Genomic DNA, 22,146 nt, shown 5'->3' with positions numbered 1-22,146 from the left:
ATGGCTCTTTCCACCTTTGATTATCCCATTCTTGATACACATTCTCATCAAAGTTCCCATTGCCTACAACATAGTTGTAACTACACTCATAGCCAAAGTGAGAATTCATAATGAAAAGAGAAAATAAAATTCAAAAGCTAATAGAAATCAAAAGAAACAAAATTCTACAACTAGCAAATAAAGCAAAAAGCAAGATATTCACACTATTCACATATGTACAACAACCAATAACATAACACCATTGCAATTCCCCAGCAACGGTGCCATTTTGATGATTGGATTTTTGATGGTTTAGAATTTCACAAATGAATTCTCGTTGCAAGTATAGTTTCTAAACCAAACAATAATCTTTTCATACAAAAAGTTGTTTGTCACTAAAACAAACCCCTAAATTTATAAACCGAAGTATTGAAACCTCGGGTCGTTCTCCCTAGGAATTACAATAAAGTGTCTTGTTATTGGTTGTGAGTAATTTTGGGGTTTTTGAGATTTTAGACAAGAAATATAAATGGCAAAGAAAATAAACTAACAACTAACAAAGCTCTTGGCAAGATATGATAACTAGAAGTCCTATCCTAGTTATCCTCCTCAATTGTGATCACAAATTGTCCATTGCTCCCACCTAGTCAACCTCTAACCATGGAGGAAAGTGAAGTGGATAAATCAATTTGATTCCTCAAGTCCTAATCAACTCCTAAAGGAAAGACTAGCTTTAGAGGCATTCAAATCAATTAGCAACTTCTAATTATCAATCAACAAAAGAATTAGATAACTCAAGAGTCACTAATTACTCTACTTAGGCCAAGAGGAACAAAACCCACACTAAAATCCAACCAAGCATTTCATCAAACACTTGGAAGGCACAAAAGAAAAGCATAGTAAATTGACAACAAGAAGAAATCTAACAACAATTATTGAAAGGAATTAACAACAACAATTAAAAGAAATACCTTTATTATGAATTACCTTGATTGAATTGAAAGAGAGTAGAAGAAACAAAAGTGGGTCTACAACAAAACACAAGAACAACATAAAAGAGATTACAACAAGAGAATGGAAGAAGCATGAATGTAACTACAAGGAATTGAGAAGATAGAAGTAGAAGAAGATGAATTAAAATCTAGATCTAAGAATTAAACCTAATCCTAATCCTAATCCTAGAGAGAAGTGAGAGCTTCTCTCTCTAGAAACTAACTCTAACTACTAAACTAAGCTAAACTAAACTAATGGTAACTAACTTCTAAAGTATGAGAAGTATGTTCATTCCCCCTTCAATCCTTGGCTTAAATAGCATCAGAAATGAATTGGATTGGGCCCACAAGGCTTTAGAATTCGCTGGCCACATATTGCTTTAAGTGGATCATATGGCAGCAATGACGCGTGCGCGTACAGTGCGCGTACGCATCATCATACGTGTAGCAACTATGACAAATCTTATATCGTTTCGAAACCCCGGATGTTAGATTTCTAACCCAGTTGAAACCGCATCAATTGGACCTCTGTAGCTCAAGTTATGGTCGATTAAGTGCGAAGAGGTCGGCTTGACAGCTTCGTGTTTCCTTTATTTCTTCATGAGTTCTCCATTTCTACATGCTTTTCCTTCATTCTCTTGGTCCAATCCTTGCCTCCTAAATCTGAAATCACTTAGCAAACATATCAAGGCATCTAATGGAATCAAGGAGAATTAGATTTAGCTATTTTAAGTCCTAAAAAGCATGTTTTCACTCTTAAGAACAATTAAAGGAGAAGTTATAAAACCATGCTATTTCATTGAGTAAATGTGGGTAAAAGGTTATAAAATCTCCTAAATCAAGCACAAGATAAATCCTACAAATGGGGTTTATCAATATTGTAGCAGCAAAAGAGGAAAAATTAAAAAAAAAGGCGACATGCTCAAACACTCATAGGATGATTAGTGCCGAATCTACCTAAACTAAGGCAATAGATGTATGTACAGGCTTGGTAGCAGTATTTGAATCCATTTCTATTTAGTTAGAACAATTTTTCTTAAGGGCGGGTGTTTGAGCAGGATAGGACAGAGCTGGGTTTGGGGTGAACTCACTCCAAGATATATATTATATAATAATAATATAATATAAAATATATAATATAATATAGATATATAAAAATTAATGTATTTAAAAAATATATAAAAATATTTTAGAGTTTGCACCTTACTTATGATGAGCCACTATTTTTTGGTATATTTTGTACTGAATTGAGTGGATTTTGTCAACTATTTTCACACTTATTCATGTAAATGGCATGTTTTTTAAGTTTCCTTCCTAATTTTGTGCTATGATTGAAAACATGCTTTCTAAGTCTTAAAATCGCTAATTTTTAATCCTCTTTTATTATCATTCGATGTCGTGATTCGTGTGTTAAGTGTTTTCAGGGTTTATAGGGCAGGAGTGGCTTAGAGGATGAAAAGGAAGCATGCAAAAGTGGAAGAAACACACGAAATTGAAGTTTTGAGGAGCTGCTATCCACGCGCACGCATGGCTGACGCGTATGCGTGACCAAGCCATAACTAAATGATGCGCACGTGTGGCTGAAGCCTACGCGTGGCCAGTGCATAATCCCAGCGACGCGTACGCATGGCTGACGCATACGTATGACGAGCGTCACATGCTGTAATTAACAAAATTCGCTGGGGGAGAATTCTGAGCTGATTTTTAGCCAGTTTTAAACCCGAGAGCGCAGACTAGAGGCTGGGATGGAGCTGGGACGTGATTCACCATTCACTTTTCATTCATTCACACTTTAGGTTTAGATATAGGTTTCTAAAGAGAGAGGCTCTCTCCTCTCTCTAGGTTTTAGGGTTTCAGTCTTGTTTCTTCTTATCTTCAGAATTCTACCTTGCTTTAATTTAGTTTTCTTCTACTTTTATTTGTTCTAGTACTTTAGTTTATCTACTTCTCTTATTGATTTCTTTATGTTGCCAATTTGGTATATGAATTCTTTTTGTTTCCTTTAATCCATATTAATGCAATTTATGTTTTCATGTTTATGATTACTTTCTTTAATTTATTCTTATTGTTTCCTCTTACCATTGTTAGTCTTAGATTTTGCTATGTATTGTTAGTTTTTTATGTTTTTATTTTATGCCTTCCAAGTGTTTGATAAAATGCTTGGTTGGATTTTAAATTAGATTTTTATGTTCATAGTTTGGATTGAGTAATTCGGAGACTCTTGAATTATAAAAGTCTTTTGTTGATTGGTGATTGAAAGTTGCTAGTTGGCTTAAACTTCACTAAATCTAGTCTTTGATTAGGACTTGTGAAGTTAAGTTGATTTTGTTTACTTGACTTTCCTTCATTGTTAGAGGTTAACTAAGTGAGGGCAAAAGGCAATTACCATCATAATTGACGATGATGATGAGAATAAGAATTCCAATTCTCAACCCTTGCTAGGACTTTTCTTAGTTGCTAGTTTATTTTCTTGCAATTTATATTTCGTTGTTAATCAAACCCAAAAACCCCAAAAAGATAAAATCATAACTAATAATAAACACACTTCCGTACAATTTTTTTGAGAGACGACCCGAGGTTTGAATACTTCGGTTTATTTTTATTGAGTTTGTACTTGTGACAAACAATTTAAACGTTGACCGAGGATTGTTGTCGGTTTAGAACTATACTTGCAACGCTATATTTTTGTGAAAATTCTTTACTAACGATTTTCCTCCGTCAACTTCCTCAGCCTCAAATCTACAAAACTAAACCCATACTTCTATTCTTCTTCTCCATAGCATCATTAAAAAATTCACTACCTTAGAATCTCCACTTTGAAAACTAACCGTCATCCGGTCGCATCTTTGCTCCGGTCGCCATCGCTGCTAAGCCTGTCGTTGTCGCAGTTTCCTTTGAGCCCATCATCGTTGGTCCATTGCCCCTTTCCTTTAACAGCATCATTGTCTTCTTCTTTGTCCACTGCCACACCATCGTCTGTAGGTGAGTCTCTCTCTCTCTCTCTCTCTCTCTCTCTCTCTCTCTCTTTCTCTCTCTCTCTCTCTCTCTCTCTCTCAATATATATATATATATATATATATATATATATATATATATATGTATATATATCACATATTCAAGTTATGTGTTTACACTTCACCGCACCAAATTCTTTTCTTCTTCATCGCTACAGGTAAGTTCTCGCTGCTGCAACGCTATTGCTCGGTTGTCGTCGCTGTGAGCCTGGCCATCATTGTCGCAGCTTTTTGTGAGTCCGTCACCGGAGATCCTTTCCTCTGAACACATTACTATCTTCTTCCTTTGTCTTTCTCTATTTGCAAGTACATTTTCCTTCTCTCTCTCATTGTGAATGACTGAATGTCTGAATTTGCACTTGGTAAAATTATGAATTTATGCTGTAATTTTTTTATGTATGTGCTGTGGGTCTAACTGCAATGGTCTAATTTTGTTTATATATGTTAAGCTAATTTTGTTTACATATGTGTAGTGGATCTAATTTTGGTATTTGATTATATATGTGTATTGAGTATAATTGCAATAAGTTTAATTTTGTTTATGTATGTGTAGTGGGTCTAAAATCGGTATTTGATTATGTGTGTGTAATGGGTCTAATTGCTAATATTGCAATAGTTTATATACATTGATTGAAAATTAGGGCATTTGTTAAATAGTTTATATATAGTTTGCTCGATTTTTTCAATAGGTGCTTTATATATGGCTTTATGCTTTTACTTAATTTTTTTTTATGTTTTTAATATAGATACTTTAAAATTATTTTATGATTAGTAATGCTAGAAAAAAATACACAAAGTAATAGTGTTGCTCCTCAATTGGTTGACTACTCTATATATGATAATAGTAAGACATTAGTATACTCTCAGGTACTCCCAGGTCTTACGTTTTGTGATTGACAGCAATAAATGTCTCTTGAGTTATAGATAAAGAATAAGGATTTGAGTATGAGTGATAATTAGAAAAAAATATGTTTACAAAAAAAGAAATAAATGAGAAAATAATCTAAGGATATATTTGTCTCTTCACAAAAAAGATTTGATCTTTTTTGTTAAATATTATAAAATTAGTCTTTCTAAATAATTTTAATATTAAAGGTCCTTTTTAATAATTAAATCTTCTTAACGGTCCTTTTTAATAATTTTTCCTTAGCAATATCTAGCTTAATACCAATAATTAGTAGACAATAAGAGAACAATTTATTAAAAACAAAAATTGCTTTGATTGATGGAAATATTGTCTAGCCACAAAAAAATGGCAAAATGAGCTAGAGTGCACAGAAAAAATTCATATACCTACAATAATTTTATACCAAAGTCTCCTCTGATAGACTAAAATCTAGAAAACTAATAAGCCTAATAAAATTGTTTGAGCATCTAAATTATGTTGAATATAATTTTTATGATTTTATTATAACTAAAGGGTGACAGGCCAAGTGTTAATTGATGTTTTTGAATAAAAAAAAACCAGGTATAAGTTGAATTTATTGGTTTTTGATGGTACTGCTACAACAACTTCTGTTGTGTTCGATAAGGAGGCCGCAGTTCTATTCAGACGGACCTATACTAAGATGGTGAAAGAGTTGAATGTATATAATTTCTGCTGTTGAAACCATTTTGTTGATCACGTTATGATTGTCAATCAGAGATGTTTGTTTATTTAACATGATAAAAATATAAATTTTTTTGTGTAGGAAAAGGGGGAAGCAAGCAAAGATCTTACTGATTTTAATGAGTTTTTCCTTGATAAAGAGTTTCTATTCAAGGTCGAAATAGAAACTACTGGATAGTGCGATTCTTATGATGTATCAGTGATAAGTTCTGATTCTACCATTTTAGCGAGGTGGAGGGACACTCAAGGCCCGGTAAAATCTGGTATACCCCCTGCTGGTCCTGTGACCCATCTTGATGGTGATGATTTCTTAATCCTCGAATATAAGAGATCGATAGAGCAATTGAAATTATCCAAAGAGGTAATTGGTTTGATAGACACAATGGATCCACTTATTTTAGGATATCAAATAATTATATCTTTATGATTAATTTGTTATGTCCATGTAGGGTGGCATTTATTGTGACCTGGCTACTGGTTTAGAAGTGATTGACCATGGTGACTGGTGGGTTCCAGCTTGCAAGTGTGGAAGAACTATTATGGTAAAAAGACTACACATGGCAGGACATATAACTTGCCATCTGCATCTGAAGTGGCTGTATTGATTGTTGGCGATGTTGAACAACTAAGTAAAGATAGAGATATTATTATAAAGAGTCAAACTAGAAAGTTCCAACGGATTGATATTTTTCACCCATCTTATTTAGCCTTGTAATATCCATTGTTGTTTCTGTATGGGGAGGATGGATTTCGTTTGGGTATTGTAACCTCAGATTCTATCTCCGCTAGGCCTAAAAAAAAAATAAAAAATCACTTTGCGACAATTCTTTGCTTTTTGACTATAGAAAAGGATGGGTAAATCTTCGTTAATTCTAAAATCAAAGAGATTATTCCAACAGTTTCTAGTAGATGCCTACACAATGGTGGAATCAGAGAGGTTAAAATTCTTTAGGTGTAAACAACCACAGTTGAGGATTGATAAATACAAATGTCTACATGAAAGTCTTATAAACGGAGATGTATATACTGCAAGGCTTGGCAAAAGAATCATTCTTCCCAGTACTTTTACCGGTGGACCTAGGTACATGATGAATAATTGTAAAGATGCATTTGTAATTTGCAGATATGCAGGATATCCTAGCTATTTTATCACCATGACCTGTAACCCTGAATGGGATGAGATAAGAATAGGAGTGACTCTCATTGGATTGAAGGTAGAAGACCGTCCTGATATATTGTGTCGAATTTTCAAGATCAAGCTTGATGGTTTGATTGATGACCTAAAAGGGGGAAAAATCTTTGGCAAAATTTTGGGATGTAAGTCTGTATTTATGCAACCCCTTATTAAGATCTTATGTTGTAATGTTTTGCTCATTTGTCTTTTTTAATTTTCAGATGTTTGCACTATAGAGTTTCAAAAGAGAGGACTTCCGCATGCACATTGATGACAAGTCATCTTAGCCTAGTTTTACTAGCCTTTTTCCTTTGTTTTTAATAGGTTTTATGCATTTTCTTGAGATACAAGTAAGCCATTTGGGTAGAAATTCATATGTATTTAGATTCAATCAACCATGAGTAAATTAATGCATTTTCATGAGATTTTGTGCTATAATTGCCTATATATCAAGGATAATAAGAAGTCTCCTGATTTTAGCATAGCTTTGATGCATTTGTTGATTGATGACAGGTGACCAAAAGGCTTGGAGGAAGGTTGAAGAAAGGGATGGCAGAAGGTAGCAAAAACACACCTTGGGGGAGGCCAAGTTTGCGCCCAAGTTTGCCTCAAACTTGGAGGCAAATGTTGGCTCAACAACAAGCACCAGGGGAGGCCAAGTTTGCGCCCAAGTTTGCCTCAAACTTGAAGGCAAACGTTGGCTCAACAACAAACACCAGGGGAACCTCAAGCTTGGACAAAAACTTGGAGCAGGGGAGGCCAACGTTTGCGCTCAAGTTTGCCTCAAACTTGGAGGCAAACGTTGGCACCAAAGCATTCTTGGAAGGAGCACGTTTGAGTTCAAGTTTGACCCCAAACTTGAACTCAAACGTGAGTGACAGATAATTACCATTCTGCATAATTGTAACACTCCAACGTTTGGGTTAAAGTTTGCCTCAAACTTTGACTCAAACTTAAAGGCTCCAAAGTCTAAATTGCAAACGATTTTCTCTCAAGTCCAAGAGCAACCAACTAAGGCCATCTTCAATCCAATTCTATCAAGGCCAAGACCCAAATTCAAGGCTCCATGATCATTTGAAGAGAGTGTATAAATATCTTAGGATTTAAAGTTTAGGGAGCTTTTCTTTTTAGATTTTTTTACTGGATTTCAGTGGAGAGCTCAATTTTATTTTTTTCATTGTTGATTTAGAGTTTTCGGGAAGAGTTGGGAAGGAGAATTGAATTCTCTTCCTCTGGGTTTTCTTATTTTTTTTTCTGCACACTTAGCTTGAGTCTTCGGTGTTGAGAATTAAGAAAATTCTGTCTCAATCTCACCTTGAGATCTCTCTCTGTTTTGATTTACTGCACTATTTGAGAAATTGAGATTTGAATTTAGTTCTTCTGCTGTTTGATTTTAAATTTTCTGCAATTGTTTTTTGAAATTGGATCAAAGAAGGCAGTGAGATCTAGACTTGAATTTCTAGTCTCTTGACCCCTGAAATCTTGCATTTTCTTTCTGTTTAATTGCTGAGGCTTCTTCAAGCCAATTTGTTCTTCTGTTTGAAATATGTTTCAATTCAATTCACTTTTTACTTTCCTGCTTGTTGCAATTTACTTTTCCTTGTTAAATTTCTGCAATCCCAGTTCCCTGATCCCTTTAATATTCAAGCAATTTACATTTCTTGCACTCTAAGCTTCTGCAATTTACACTTCTTGCACTTTAAGTTTTTGTCATTTACTTTACTTGTTCTTTAAGATTTAGCACTTTTACTTTCTGTTCTCTTTAATTTACTGCAATTCATCCCTCTCCCTTTACAATTCATGCAACTTACCTTCTGTCAATTACAAATCACCCAAATCAACTCTTGTTCGCTTGACTAAATCAACCACTAAACTAAAATTGCTCAATCCTTCAATCCTTGTGGGATCGACCTCACTCACGTGAGTTATTATTACTTGATGCGACCCGGTACACTTGCCGGTGAGTTTTGTGTTGGATCATTTTCCACACATCACACATATCCTTTTATTCATGAGTAACGAGTTCAAGCCACAAATACGAGATGATATAGAAAAACATATAATAGCTGAGATTCCTGATGAAAATCAAAGGCCAAATCTTCATGGAGCTGTTCAAAATTACATGGTACCTGGTCCATGTGGTCCGTACAACAAGAATTCACCTTGCATGAAGAATGGATCCTGTTTAAAGTTCTATCCCAAAGAGTTTAGACAACGAACACTCATTGATGAAGTTGAATTTCCTAAATATAGGCGTACTGATAACAGTCGAACAGTGAAAAAAAGGGAATGTGTACTAGACAATAAGTTCATTGTTCTGTATAATCCAGAATTGTTGCTCAAGTTCGGGTGCCACATAAATGTGGAATACACATGCCAAACAAGTTCTATTAAATATCTGTTTAAGTATGTACACAAGGGAAATGACAGTGTAACAGCTCCTCTATACAATGCTGGTGATCCATCAGAAGCCACACAAATTGTTGACGAAATTAAAAATTACTACGATTGTAGGTACATTTCGACATGTGAGGCAGTTTGGCGTTTATTTGGATATGAAATCCAAAAGAAAGAACCATTTGTGATTAGACTTCCATTCCATTTGGAGGATGAGCAACCTGTTGTTTATGGTGAAACTTCTAATGTGAATGATATCGTCAAAGGAGCAATATCTCATAAGTCCATGTTTTTGGGATGGATGGCGGCGAACATGTCATATCGCTATACTCAAAGTCTGACTTATGTTGAGTTTTCAACCAAGTTTGTTTGGAAGGACGATGCTTCAAAGTGGTTTCCTCAAAAGTAAGGCTTCGCAATTGAAAGGTTGACTCATGTACCTGTAGGTAATGACGAGTTTATATTCAATTTTGATCTTATTTATTTGATGATTTAAATTTAAAATCTTAACATCATGTACCCCACGTTTATTTTATTCGATTTATCTACACTAGAAAATAAATGTTCAAATAACTTTCAGTAGTTATAATATGTAGATTATACAATTTTAGAATTGTTCTATATTTTTTAGAAAAATTAATCTTATGCGGATGTGTAGCTACATAATAATTGAAATCACGTAGCTTAATCAATTTAACAACTTTAAAGTGAGATTTTAACCAAGTTTTTTGCAGTAAATACCGAAGAATATTAGCGATGACTTCTCTTGAATACTCAAAGAGGATATATGAATTTTTGAAATATAAGAACAGTAGGAGGAACAATTTATGCTATGTATAGAGATGCATGCTTCGCCCTTGCAAGATGAAAGAGAATTCATATATGCAATTAAAGAAGCAAGCTCATGGGACTCAAGATCATATGTTAGGAGGTTATTTGTCATTCTATTAACATCCAACAATATCTCAAGACCAGAACATGTATGGGATAGATGTTAGCATGATCTCTCAGATGATATTTTGTATTGACAGAGAGCTGTGATGAACATGAGGGGTGAGTTTTTATTAATTGCAATTATAAAAGTTCTTCATTATTGATCATTTTTAGTTTGATTAAATTCTTATAGTATCGTATAATATGCAGAATTAACCATGTCAGATGATGAGATTAAGTAGTATTGCTTAATGGATATAAACAAGATCTTACATTCATATGGTAAAACCTTGAAAGACTATCCTCCTTTGCCTTTAGCAACTGAAGTTGATAGTTCTTTGTTAACTGAAAGGGTTATCAGGGAAGAGCTAAATTTAATAGGGATGATTTAAAGAAAAATGCATTAGACATGTTAGCCATCGCAACACTTGAGCAGAAATATGCATTCGATAAAATTGTTACAGTTGTGTATTGTAATAAAGGGGGTTTTTTCTTTGTGTATGGTCATGGGGGTACTGGAAAAACATTTATCTGGAACTTAATGTCTGCTGAGATTCACTCAAGGGGTGATATTGTGTTAAAAGTTGCTTCGAGTGGTATTGCATCTTTACTTCTTCCCAATGGAAGAACGGCACACTCAAGGTTCAAAATACCGCTGAATATAACTGAGGATTCTGTATGTAACATCAAACCTGGTTCCCCTCAAGCAATGTTGCTGTTAAAAGACAAACTTATAATTTGGGATGAGGCTCCAATGGTTAGTAGATACTGCTATAAAACGCTTGATAAATGCTTAGGTGATATCATGAGGTTTCTCCAACATATAACAAAGATTTACCCTTTGGAGGAAAAATGATTGTACTAGGTGGAGACTTTAGACAAATTCTTCCTGTCATTCCACGAGGATCGAGACAAGATATCGTTCATTCAATCGTGAATTCGTCTTATCTTTGGAAGTTTTGTCAGGTGCTCAAACTAACAAAAAACATGAGACTCTCTGTAGGGACGACTGCTTCAGATTAAGATGAGACAGAGCAATTTGGTGAGTGGTTATTGAAAGTTGGCGATGGTCTAATAGGTTACAATATGGATGGTGAATCTGAGATATGTCTTCCAGGAGATATTGTTATTCCTTCTTCGGACCAGGCATTTGATGAGTTGGTTCATTTTTCTTATCTAAAATATTTTGGATAACATGTCCTCAAAGGATTTTTTCAAAACAAGAACTATACTGGCTCCCACGCTAGACATCATTGAAGAGGTGAACAACCATCTGATGGCTATCATTCTTGGAGGGGAAAATTATATCTTAGTTTGAATTCGATTTGTATGGATGAAGGGAATATGGAGAGTCAACTAGATCTCTATGGTCTTGAATTACTGAATAGCATAAATTATTCTGGTTTGCCTCCACATAAATTAATATTCAAGGTTGGTGTTCCGGTGATGTTATTGAGGAATATTGACCAATCCAGTTGTCTTTGTAATGGTACAAAGCTACAAGTTAGGAAGCTTGGAAATCATGTCATAGAATGTGAAGTTTTAACGGGTAACAATGTTGGTTATATTGCTTTGATTCCAAGAATGAATATGGTACCAACAGATGAAACCGTCCCAGTTAGATTCCAACGAAGACAGTTTTCCATAATAGTATCATTTGCCATGACAATTAATAAGTCTCGGGGACAAATTTTATCTCATGTTGGATTGTACTTGTCCAAACCAGTTTTTACACATGGCCAACTATATGTGGCACTTTCAAGAGTTAAGTGTAAGAGAGGTTTAAAAGTTTTACTTATGAATCATGTATGAATGTCTGCAAATTCAACCATCAATCTTGTTTATAGAGAAGTCTTTGAAAAAATAAGATTCTAATGTAAATATTTTAATTTTATTTTAAATTCTGTATCAGTGTATAATTATTTTACTTTAAAAAATGTAAAATAATTATTACTCACTTTTTTTAAGTTAAACTTTGACTTTGATAATAATTTTATAAATTTCTTAAAATAATAATTATTTTGTATTTTTTTTTAAAATATCCAAGCATATGAAATTTTTTTTACTTTTACAAATTTTTTGGTGCTGAGCACGGGTTCATACACTAGTTATTATAGAAATAGAACAGATTAAATTACAATATTTTAAAATTTGCCGATAAAGATAAAACCGGAAGTATCTAAGTTGAGAAAGGATAGAATGAAACCAGATATAACAAAAATCTATCTTTATCGGTTCCACTATTACCTTTATGTATATAATAATAATAATAATAATACCTTCCATTTGATATGTATATTATAATAATGAGTAATAATAATACCTTTCATTTGATGATGTATTGTTCTTCCTTTTCAACAAAGAAGGCGTTAAACTTGTCAATTTATTAGAGAAGAAGAAGAACCAAAAAAAAAGAAAATATAAAAGACTAATATAATAAATTTTAAATATGAGAAATTAAAATAGTAATATCGTGAATATGAGAGATTATTTTAAGGATTTAGTCTTTATTTTAATTTTTTATTTTTAAAATAAAAGCTCAACACAATAAAGTAGAATCTTTATTTATTATTTCAACAAATGTTAATACATTATGTGTTTATGTCTTTATTATATATATTTTTGTATACGCTAACTGAACAGAGCCTTGGAACGTAGCCATCAAAACACTTAACAGGCTCATGTACTCTATCATATATGCTATTAAGAGGAGTTGAGCAACTAATTAAACCTTGTCATTGGTGATTTAATTTACACCAAAAATTTTATCTCCTTACCTTGAAAGAACAAAATCAATAGATTATGGCTATTTGTCAAAAATAATCCAAGAAATACAAGGAGCTAAGTATATGAATCTCAAGGAAATCCTATACATATTACAGCTATTTGTCCAAAATAATCCAAGTATATGAACCTCAACGAAATCCTATACATATTACATCTATTTGTCCAAAATAATCCAAGAGATACGAGGAGCTAAGTATATTAACCTCAAGGAAATATATACCATAGTTTGTGATGATATATAGAAATAATGTTTGAGATCTTAAAATTGATTTGTTTGATTTAGATTCTTTGCAAAACAACACAAATACACTTTTTAGGCATCGGATTCGATGGTCCCAAAATGTTTGGACCATTAAATGATCATATAAGAAAACATGTTTTTTAAGTTTTTTAATAATTATTAAATAGTTCTTTTCTAATTTTAGTTACAAATTAACCCCGTATATTTTATTTAATAATAAAAACTATTTTTATTTTATAAATTATTATTTTATCATTCATCTATTATGTTTATTAACAATAAAAAACAAAAACAATAACGAATTAGATCTTCGATTAATCGTAAAAACTTTTTGGTAATCCTAATCGATTAAAAGTTTATCTTTGATCTGTTACATCCCTCGAGCATTGTGAAATCGTATTTCATAGAGAATCAATCGATTAAATTTCAAGTTTCTCATAACTCAATCGATTGGATTTGACTTTAGGTTATTACAAAACAATCGATTGAAAATTGCAAGGCAGTATGATTTTCGCAAAAATCAATCTATTGGTCATATTACCCAATCGATTGAACAATGACTAGAATGTGGACTTTTTATAATTCAATCGATTGTTTATATTACCCAATCGATTGAAGGTTTCAAAGCAATATGAGGTCTCATAATTCAATCGATTGGTTGTGTTACCCAATCGATTGAAGTCTTCAAAGCAATATGAATTTGCCCAATTCAATCGATTGGTTGTGTTACTCAATCGATTGAAAGCTTCAAAGCAACTTGAGGTCTCACAATTCAATCGATTGTTGTGTTACCCAATCGATTGAAGTTTGTACATGACTAATGGTATATTCCAATTCAATCGATTAGTATGAGAATTCAATCGATTGGGATGTGATGTAAATAAGTTTTTTTCTTCATTCAATCGATTGGTAATATAATCCAATCGATTGAATTTTGAAATGTGCTATATATTAAACCTGGTAACCATGCGTATTTAGACTCTCTCCCCATTTTAAAACATAACAACACCTTTTTTGCACTTCTCTTCTCTCTCTAAATCTAGAAAATTTTTCTCTTCTTCTTCTTCTCTAATCTCACCAACATCCACTCCAAACTACATACATATTATTAATCCTCATCCAAATCCTTACAAAACCCATCGGATCAATATCCCCAAAATGGCTAGAACTAAGAATGCCAAAAGAGCTAGGATTGAGGGTGAAAGTTCTGCATCCGCCAGACTAGTTGCTTCATCCCATTACATGGCAAGGTGGCTGCCATCTCCGAAGGCATTGAACAACTATGTGGAGAAATTCAAGTCAAGGGAAATTGTTCCTCCCAGGTACATAACAGTTGAGTTCATTCATGATAGACATTATAATTTGGTCTAGAATGCTTTGCAAACACAGCACTTGACTGATTTTGTACAAACTAAGGATGATTATTATCCGCACTTGGTTAGGGCTGTTTATAGTGCTTTAAATTATATTGTTTCTAAAACTGATGAAGAGGGTGAGAAAGTAATGCCGCTGATTGAGTTTGATTTAGGGTCACGGCATTATAGAGTTACTTTGGAACAATTAGTTGAACAATGAAATTTAGTTTATCATGGGGTAAAATTTACTAGAGGTATTGCGGCAGATGAGGAATGTGGTGAATATAATAGATTGGTTGGTTTGCAAAATCTACAGTATGAGAATCCACATATAGATGCTAGAGATAATATAAGTTGCAGTGGTTTGGGTAATGAGCAGCGTATATTGATGTATTTATTTTCATACATGTTGATTCTAAGAAAACATAATCATGGAATCTTGTTTAACAAAGATATTCTAGTGCTTTGGGCTATGGTGACTGGAAAGGAGATAAACTGGCCTTATTTTATGGTTCATCATATGCTTGAAATGAAGAAAGGAAAATCAAGTGTTGGTTTAGGATATGCTTGCCAATGGACCAAGATTTTTACCTGGCTTGGAATTGAGTTGAGTGAAGAAAAAAGTATCATCTTGAGTAATGTAGCCAAGATTGATGACAGCACTCTAAGACAGATGAGAAGAGATCCGGATGCCCAAAAACCTCAAATCCAAGGACAACCACAAGACCCTGAGGTGCAAGCACAATCCCAAGAACCCCCACCACCACCGCCTCCTTCGCCAACAATGCGAGATTTAATGGATGAATTGCGAAGCATAAGATTATATATGGAGGGACAATTTGCTTATATGAGGCAGCGTCAAGACAGGAAAAATGAAGCTATCAATCGTCAAAGAGAAGAAATTGATCTTCTATACACTATTCTAGGCATCACAAACCCAAGGGGCTGGACCATGAAGAAAATGTGTCAAAGAATGAAGAAAATCTGTTTCAGGGTCTTGAAATTGTTTCAGTTGTTCCTGAAATCAATTGATATCCACGATTGAATGGCTTACCAATCGATTGAAGAATGCTTGCAATGAGGAGTTTGTATGCATTCAATCGATTGTTTTGTTAGTGAAATCGATTGAAGTATCCTCAAATACTGATTCAATCAATTGTTTTGTTAGTACAATCGATTGAAGTATCCACAATTACTTATTCAATCGATTGTTTTGTTAATGAAATCGATTGAAGTATCCTCAATTATTATTTCAATTGATTGATAAGTGCTTGAACACGTATAGTGCTATTCAACTAGTTTGTTCCTATTTTTATTTAATTATTAGTGATCCGTCTAATCTTATTATTATTATTATTATTATTATTATTATTATTATTATTATTATTATTATTTGAGTATTTATCTACTTAAAAATAATTATAGATAAGATATAATCATATGAATTAATAAAATTTACTTTGTTAAATTGTAAAATAGAAATCAAGATATAATTCAATTTGTATTTGATTTTAACCAAAAGATAAGATAACATAAAAATTTTTAGAATTGTTCACTTAGTTTAAAAATTTAAAAAAAGATAGAATTAAAATTTGATTATCTTTATTCGGTGTATATATATGTGCTCACTCCGACTAATTTTTTATACTTTGACAAATTATTTTAAGTATTTGCCTTTCAACCAAATCTACTCATACAATATTCTTCAGTTGATAATAATCATGGATATTCCTTCTAACGAAGATTTAGTTCCCAATGATGCATGTAATATACAGAATATGTCACTGGCTACAGACTGTGATCTTATCACACTTGATTTTGGTGATCAAATTGGAACTACAATTCCTAGTGCTAAGGTAAAACGTAATGGGTTTTTAATTTTTAGTAGAATATATTATGAGTGATTTAATCTTTTATGTTTTCTTTCTACAAGATGACCTAGTTATCAATGACGATGTTATTCAATACAAGGATCTAAATAAAAGTGTAGAATTGTCTAGTAAAGTGGAAGAGGTTTTCCTTAGCATGTAGGTAATTTAATTTGGCAAATAGTAATGTAATTTATATTATGCAATACATTTTATATATTATAAACATTTTTTTGCTATTAGTTGTGATTAGAGAAATCTTTGTCTTATTCCATTAACAATCTCATTAGAACAACCATCACTCTTTTTGTATTTTTACATTTATATGAAATTATTTTACCTAAAATATTTGCAGTCAATGAGAGTTGTAAACATGGCTCGAGACGAAAAAATTGATAAAATCCTTGAATCTATAAGCCGCATTGAGACAATGATATTATAACTGAGTCTGAACAATGATTTCGAGACTCCGACCGAACTTTCTTCACAAAAGACACGTCCATTCTCAAATAGATTGAAAGCTAAGAGTTTAGATATTGATATTCATACTGCTATATCAGATGATGAGGATGATCTTATTGAAATGGACAAGAGGTCTTTCACTCACGATGATGCGTTCAACATCAAAATCAATATGGACAAACCAGTATCCCCAACTATAAGAGTCGCAACGAAAAAGAAAAATATATCAAAGGTATATATGCATGTGTAGTAAAATTCATGCATCATATTTTTCACTAGTATATTTCTAACATGATAATAAGTGTTTATTGACCTATTTTTTTTCTTAGGGTGAGACTATTATGGGGACACAGAAAAAATTACCATTTACTCTCCCAGATAGAGTTAGAAAGCCAAAGATTGAGCCCAAATCATTCAATAAATCCAAGGTGTCTTATGCACTGAGCCAATCCACAAAAGACTATAGCAGACCTGTTTATTTCTTTTCCATTACCAACGTAATTAACTCTTAGGCACCAATCTTTAATTATTTAGTTTGTTATGAGTAGTGCTAATTAACCATCTAGTCTGCAATGTGTATTGCTAATACTTTTGTGTTAAACTTTGTAGTCAATGAAGTATAAATTTATGCCAACTCCAACCATGCATCTTTTGGAAGATCAGATAAAGGCCTGTACATATGCATTTTCAGCCTCGCTAGATCCATCGTAAGTTAATTTGATATTTTCTGTGTTGTCGACGATCAATGAGGACCCATCTAATGTGTTTTGGTTTTTAATTGATACAGTGAAGAAGTTGTAGTAACAAATACAATCAAAGCAACTAGATCAGACTTTGATCATTTCATACCTGACAAACCCATTACTGATAAGGTACATAAATCATCTATTAATTAATTTACATTTGATTGTCTGCACAATCTAGTAATATATTTGGATTATGATTCAGATTCTTGAATTAGCGGCATTGAGATGCACTGATGAACAATCTGATGTAAGTTTTAAGAGAATATGGCAACTTCCACCGAGATTTATGGTATATTATATAACCCCTAACAAGATAATTTTATTGATTATAAGTTATAAATATAATGTTGATATAGAACCATGCTTTATCATGTACTAACAGTTATATGAATGCATTAATGAATTAGGTGGATGTATTCAGCAAGAAAAATTTAAAGCAGAAGATGGAACACTATATTTATAAATTTATGCAACCTACTGCTGATTTAGAATTTGTAAGATTTTTTTTGGATATTCTTTGTTGAATATAGTTTTTCCTCATTAACAAACATAACTCACGAGAAAATTTTATGGTCTAGATATATGTTCCTATTCAAGAGGGTGACCACTGGTATCTAATGGTAATCTCGGTTGATCGCACAATCTATCACTTGGACACCCATTTTAATGATGACAGAATTCACTATCGTGAACGTGTTATCAAGACACTAGTAAGGCCAAGAAAAAAATTTTATAAGCTTATTTGCTGATATTTTATTTTTATTATTTAACTAGTTAATTGAAATCAGATAAACGTACTGGAGCAAGTCATCATGTCAAACTTTTACAAGAATAATGACATTCAAGAGTATAATAAACAATTTCATGACTACAAAATTAAAAGGCCAGAAGATATACATCAATGTAGTTCAAGCTGGAACTCTGCAACTTAGGTAATGAAGTGGATGGATATGACTTTTGAGTTTAAACAAAATGGTAACAATAAGGTGAGCATTTATAAAATAACTCTCTAATATTTAATCCCTATTTTTTTGTACTAATTTATAATAAATAAATTGCAGCTTGAGGATCACGATATTCACATGATAACCACTATGCATTTATTCAAGAGTCAGATTAACCAGAAGAAGTCACAAATTATAGCGCCGGCCAATGAGTTTTGGAATATGCAGACAAACCATGAGATGTAAAGATAATAGTAGTAATTTAGATAAATTATAATACTTTGGTTATTGAGTATTTATTTGTTATGTTTGGTGGATGTACTTCTTTAATTATTTTTCAATGACTTCTTAAATAGATATTTATTGCTTTGTGGCTTTTACAATTTTTCTCTATTTCTATGCACTATATAGATATTTTAGTTTAAAAAACTCATATTTTTATGATGAAGTAATGTCATTTTCATTTATTATTTCATCAACAATGCCATACAAATATTATGTCTTGTGAATTATATTTTACTTTATATAATCTATTTATTTAAAAACATTTCCCATTTTTTATTTGTTTGCATTCTATTTTGTTGTTTTTATATGTTCAAGATTTAACCTCTCTATTGAATCTTGACTAGAAAAAAAAAGACTCTGCAATACATACCAAAGAAAATTAATAATCTGTTCATATATTGCTAAGACATATGCAGTATATATGTTACAAAATTTTAAGCAATTCTTCCTAGATTAACGTGGTTCTAAAATGAACATACTTAATTCATTAGTAGCAAGTAAATTACTCTAATTTGGTGAAGTATGATAAATGATCTTTCAAGCCACAAAAGGTTTTTTTCTTAAATCCTCTTGTTCATATTTTGTAAGGCGTATTTTAGACTTGTTTATATTTGTGGAGCTTCCTTTTGCACTTGTGTGGTAACTTCAAAAGTCCAATGTCACAACGTCATTGAGTACCAAAAAATAATAAAATTATATAACAAGCTGCTATGTTTACAATACAAGTTCTTTGCTAATGTGGCTGAAGCTTGTCCTAATGACAAATACAAGTTCTTTAGAATTAATACATGTGCTAGAGAGAACAATAGCATCACTCTTGGGTAGTATCATTAAGCTAAAATATGATAATTCTTCATTATGTATTAAACTCTATCCCATTAGTACACAAACATGTTCTTACTTGTAAGAGTAACTAGAGAATCTGTAAGATAGCTTGGCTTGGCTTTACTTAGTTCTGGTGCATCAGCAACATAATAGGAGGAGGTGTAGTAGTTAAATATACTTAAATCAAAGGACCCTCTTAAAATCCCTGATTGATATGAAGAGAACTTTGGCAACCTATTTCCCACCAGAAGCTACATCGAACTTGGGTAGTTTCCTTTTGTTATTGGCTCTATAAACTTGAAATTTCATTATTTGAATCAGCTCTCATGTGACAGTGAATTCATATGACAAATAAGCTACAGCAGCATATAATTTACAATGAATTCAAATGACAAAAATTCTGTAACATGTGATGGCACCATCAAGAAACAAGCCTCAGCCACATTACCAAAGAACTTGTACATCAAGAACAGACATCATGTCCTCACCCTTAATCATATTTATCTTAACTCTATTCAAAATCATCTTTATGTCCCTACTTCCATCAAATTCAAGCAAACTAATAACCCTATCAGCATCTCTAAGGGAAGTTATATCTGGTGTGGTTATCAAAATTTGCATCCCGATTCAAATGATATCCACCCCTAAATGCGATAAATCAAAATAATATTCAATATTAGCATCATAAAAATCAATCCTTGATCCAACCCAACCCAAGAGAGAAATACAGTATACATAACAATAATTCCAAGTAACAATATTTACATACCGGCAGCGAGAGACAGACAGCGGCGAAGACAGAGAGAGAGAGAGAGCTCGAACAAAGCTTTCACGCGACGGCGACAGAGCTTTAATACGACAGTGACAGAGCCTCCACACATGAACACAAAGAGAGAGCTCTCAAACAGAGGAGACAACGACGGAGCTTCCACACGCGACGGTGCTTCTACATGCACGCCTATACCCAGCGGAGAAGCGTGGCGATGAAAACGAGCGGGGCTGCGAGGCTGGGAGCTGGTAGCTGGAAGCTAGGAGCTAGGGACTAGGGGCTAGGGTTCTTCACTTTATTCTTTCAATTTCCATTTTCAGTTTCAGAGAGGAGAGGGTGGGAATGGGGTTGGGGCTGCGTTAGGCCGTTAGGGTATTAGATCTAGGTTTTTTTTTCCAGCCCATTAAACGACGCCGTTGGTGGGGCAGTTTAAACCATAAACCCACTAAAAAAACCATTTGGTTCTACCGGTTTACCGGTTTACCAGTTAAATACCGGTTTGACCGATTTTTTGACTGGTTTTTTGCTAAATGATATTTATTTGACAATTATTTCATATAAAAAACATAAGCACGAATATTGGAAGAATATATAAAATTTCATTAATATAGTAAAAAAAATAGAAATACAAATATGAAAGTGATTCTCTATGCAAAAATATTAAGTTTATGGAGGTTGCTAATTATCGCTATCTAAATCAGCCGTCGGTTTGGTATACATGTCGCTATCATCCGAACCATTAGCTTCATCTTCTATAACATTGTTTTCAATGTCCTTTTTTCAAGGACATGTTGTCTTCTTATGTCCTTCCATTTGACAAACATTACAACGTTGCCGCTTCTTCTTAGATGGTTGTCCTGAGCCTATATTGGTTTGATGCATATACAGATTGCTACTTTTAGCTACACTTGACTGAGGTTGATTAATGCCTTCATTTGCAGCCTTGTAAGATGAGTACAATCCTATAATTATGTCACGTGTCTCTTCATATCTCTTTGGGACTTTAGTAGCAACAACAGCCAATTGTTTAGAAAATTCCATCAAGGCACTTTGACGACTAATAACAACAGCATCCCTGGTGAACCCACTTGCATCATTGAGTGCTGATTTCACCTTTTTTGTCCATCTATCCAATACCAATGACCAGGAAATCTCACAAATGTCTCTTTCATCTAGAACTTTCACAATATGTTCGCAAAGAATTCCAAATGACTCTATTCTTAAACAGGTACACATGAAGATCATTTCTTCTTGACAAAATTCAACGGTCCACATAAAATCGGGCCTCCCATGCTTACACACAATGTACTTTATGCAATCATCGTTATTCGCTATGTTTAGCACCCGCATTGATCCAACTCTAGAGAGAAATTACCAAAATAATAGCAATATCTTCTGAGTGTATAACTCAACAGCAAATCTCTCTATCAGCTCTATACAAGTCTGCATGACAGGCACCCCACGTGTAGATTTATAATCAGCATTAAATTCTTCAAAGTGCAAGTGTGCAACACACCTTTGAAAATGCTCTACAAAATTTGCAAATCATACCGCGACCTCACATACATTGCCACAACTGAGTGTAAACCTTCACATCTTGAGGTAGTTCTAAAGCTAGCAAAAAGTTTTTCTCTTATATATGCAGTAGTCCACATATGCTTCTCTTCATACATGTTGTTCACGCACGGCTTATCCTCAAGGACAAATTCTTCAAGAAGCTGAACCTACTTACGCTTAAACACGGGATTCTTGTAGTCTCCCAACAT

At 33.1% G+C, this 22,146-nt stretch overlaps 4 protein-coding genes across 4 annotated transcripts; 3 read left to right on the top strand and 1 right to left on the bottom strand.

The window, feature by feature from the left end:
* The first annotated feature begins 8,779 nt into the window (after positions 1 to 8,779).
* On the top strand, positions 8,780 to 9,574 carry LOC130982510 (uncharacterized). Its single transcript, XM_057906548.1, has one exon. It carries the CDS (start codon positions 8,780 to 8,782, stop codon positions 9,572 to 9,574), a length of 795 nt encoding a protein of 264 aa, XP_057762531.1.
* Positions 9,575 to 10,507: 933 nt separating this feature from the next.
* LOC130982500 (uncharacterized) lies at positions 10,508 to 10,954 on the top strand. The gene has a single exon (XM_057906536.1). It carries the CDS (start codon positions 10,508 to 10,510, stop codon positions 10,952 to 10,954), a length of 447 nt encoding a protein of 148 aa, XP_057762519.1.
* Positions 10,955 to 11,442: 488 nt separating this feature from the next.
* LOC130982494 (uncharacterized) lies at positions 11,443 to 11,910 on the top strand. Its single transcript, XM_057906523.1, has one exon. It carries the CDS (start codon positions 11,443 to 11,445, stop codon positions 11,908 to 11,910), a length of 468 nt encoding a protein of 155 aa, XP_057762506.1.
* A 9,250-nt stretch (positions 11,911 to 21,160) lies between these two features.
* Positions 21,161 to 21,730, bottom strand: LOC130982486 (protein FAR1-RELATED SEQUENCE 9-like). The gene has a single exon (XM_057906511.1). It carries the CDS (start codon positions 21,728 to 21,730, stop codon positions 21,161 to 21,163), a length of 570 nt encoding a protein of 189 aa, XP_057762494.1.
* Positions 21,731 to 22,146: the final 416 nt, after the last annotated feature.

The sequence above is a fragment of the Arachis stenosperma genome, chromosome 1 (genome assembly GCF_014773155.1).
Source record: "Arachis stenosperma cultivar V10309 chromosome 1, arast.V10309.gnm1.PFL2, whole genome shotgun sequence".
NCBI classification, from domain to species: Eukaryota; Viridiplantae; Streptophyta; class Magnoliopsida; order Fabales; family Fabaceae; genus Arachis; species Arachis stenosperma.
This window is presented reverse-complemented; position numbering and strand designations above follow the sequence as displayed.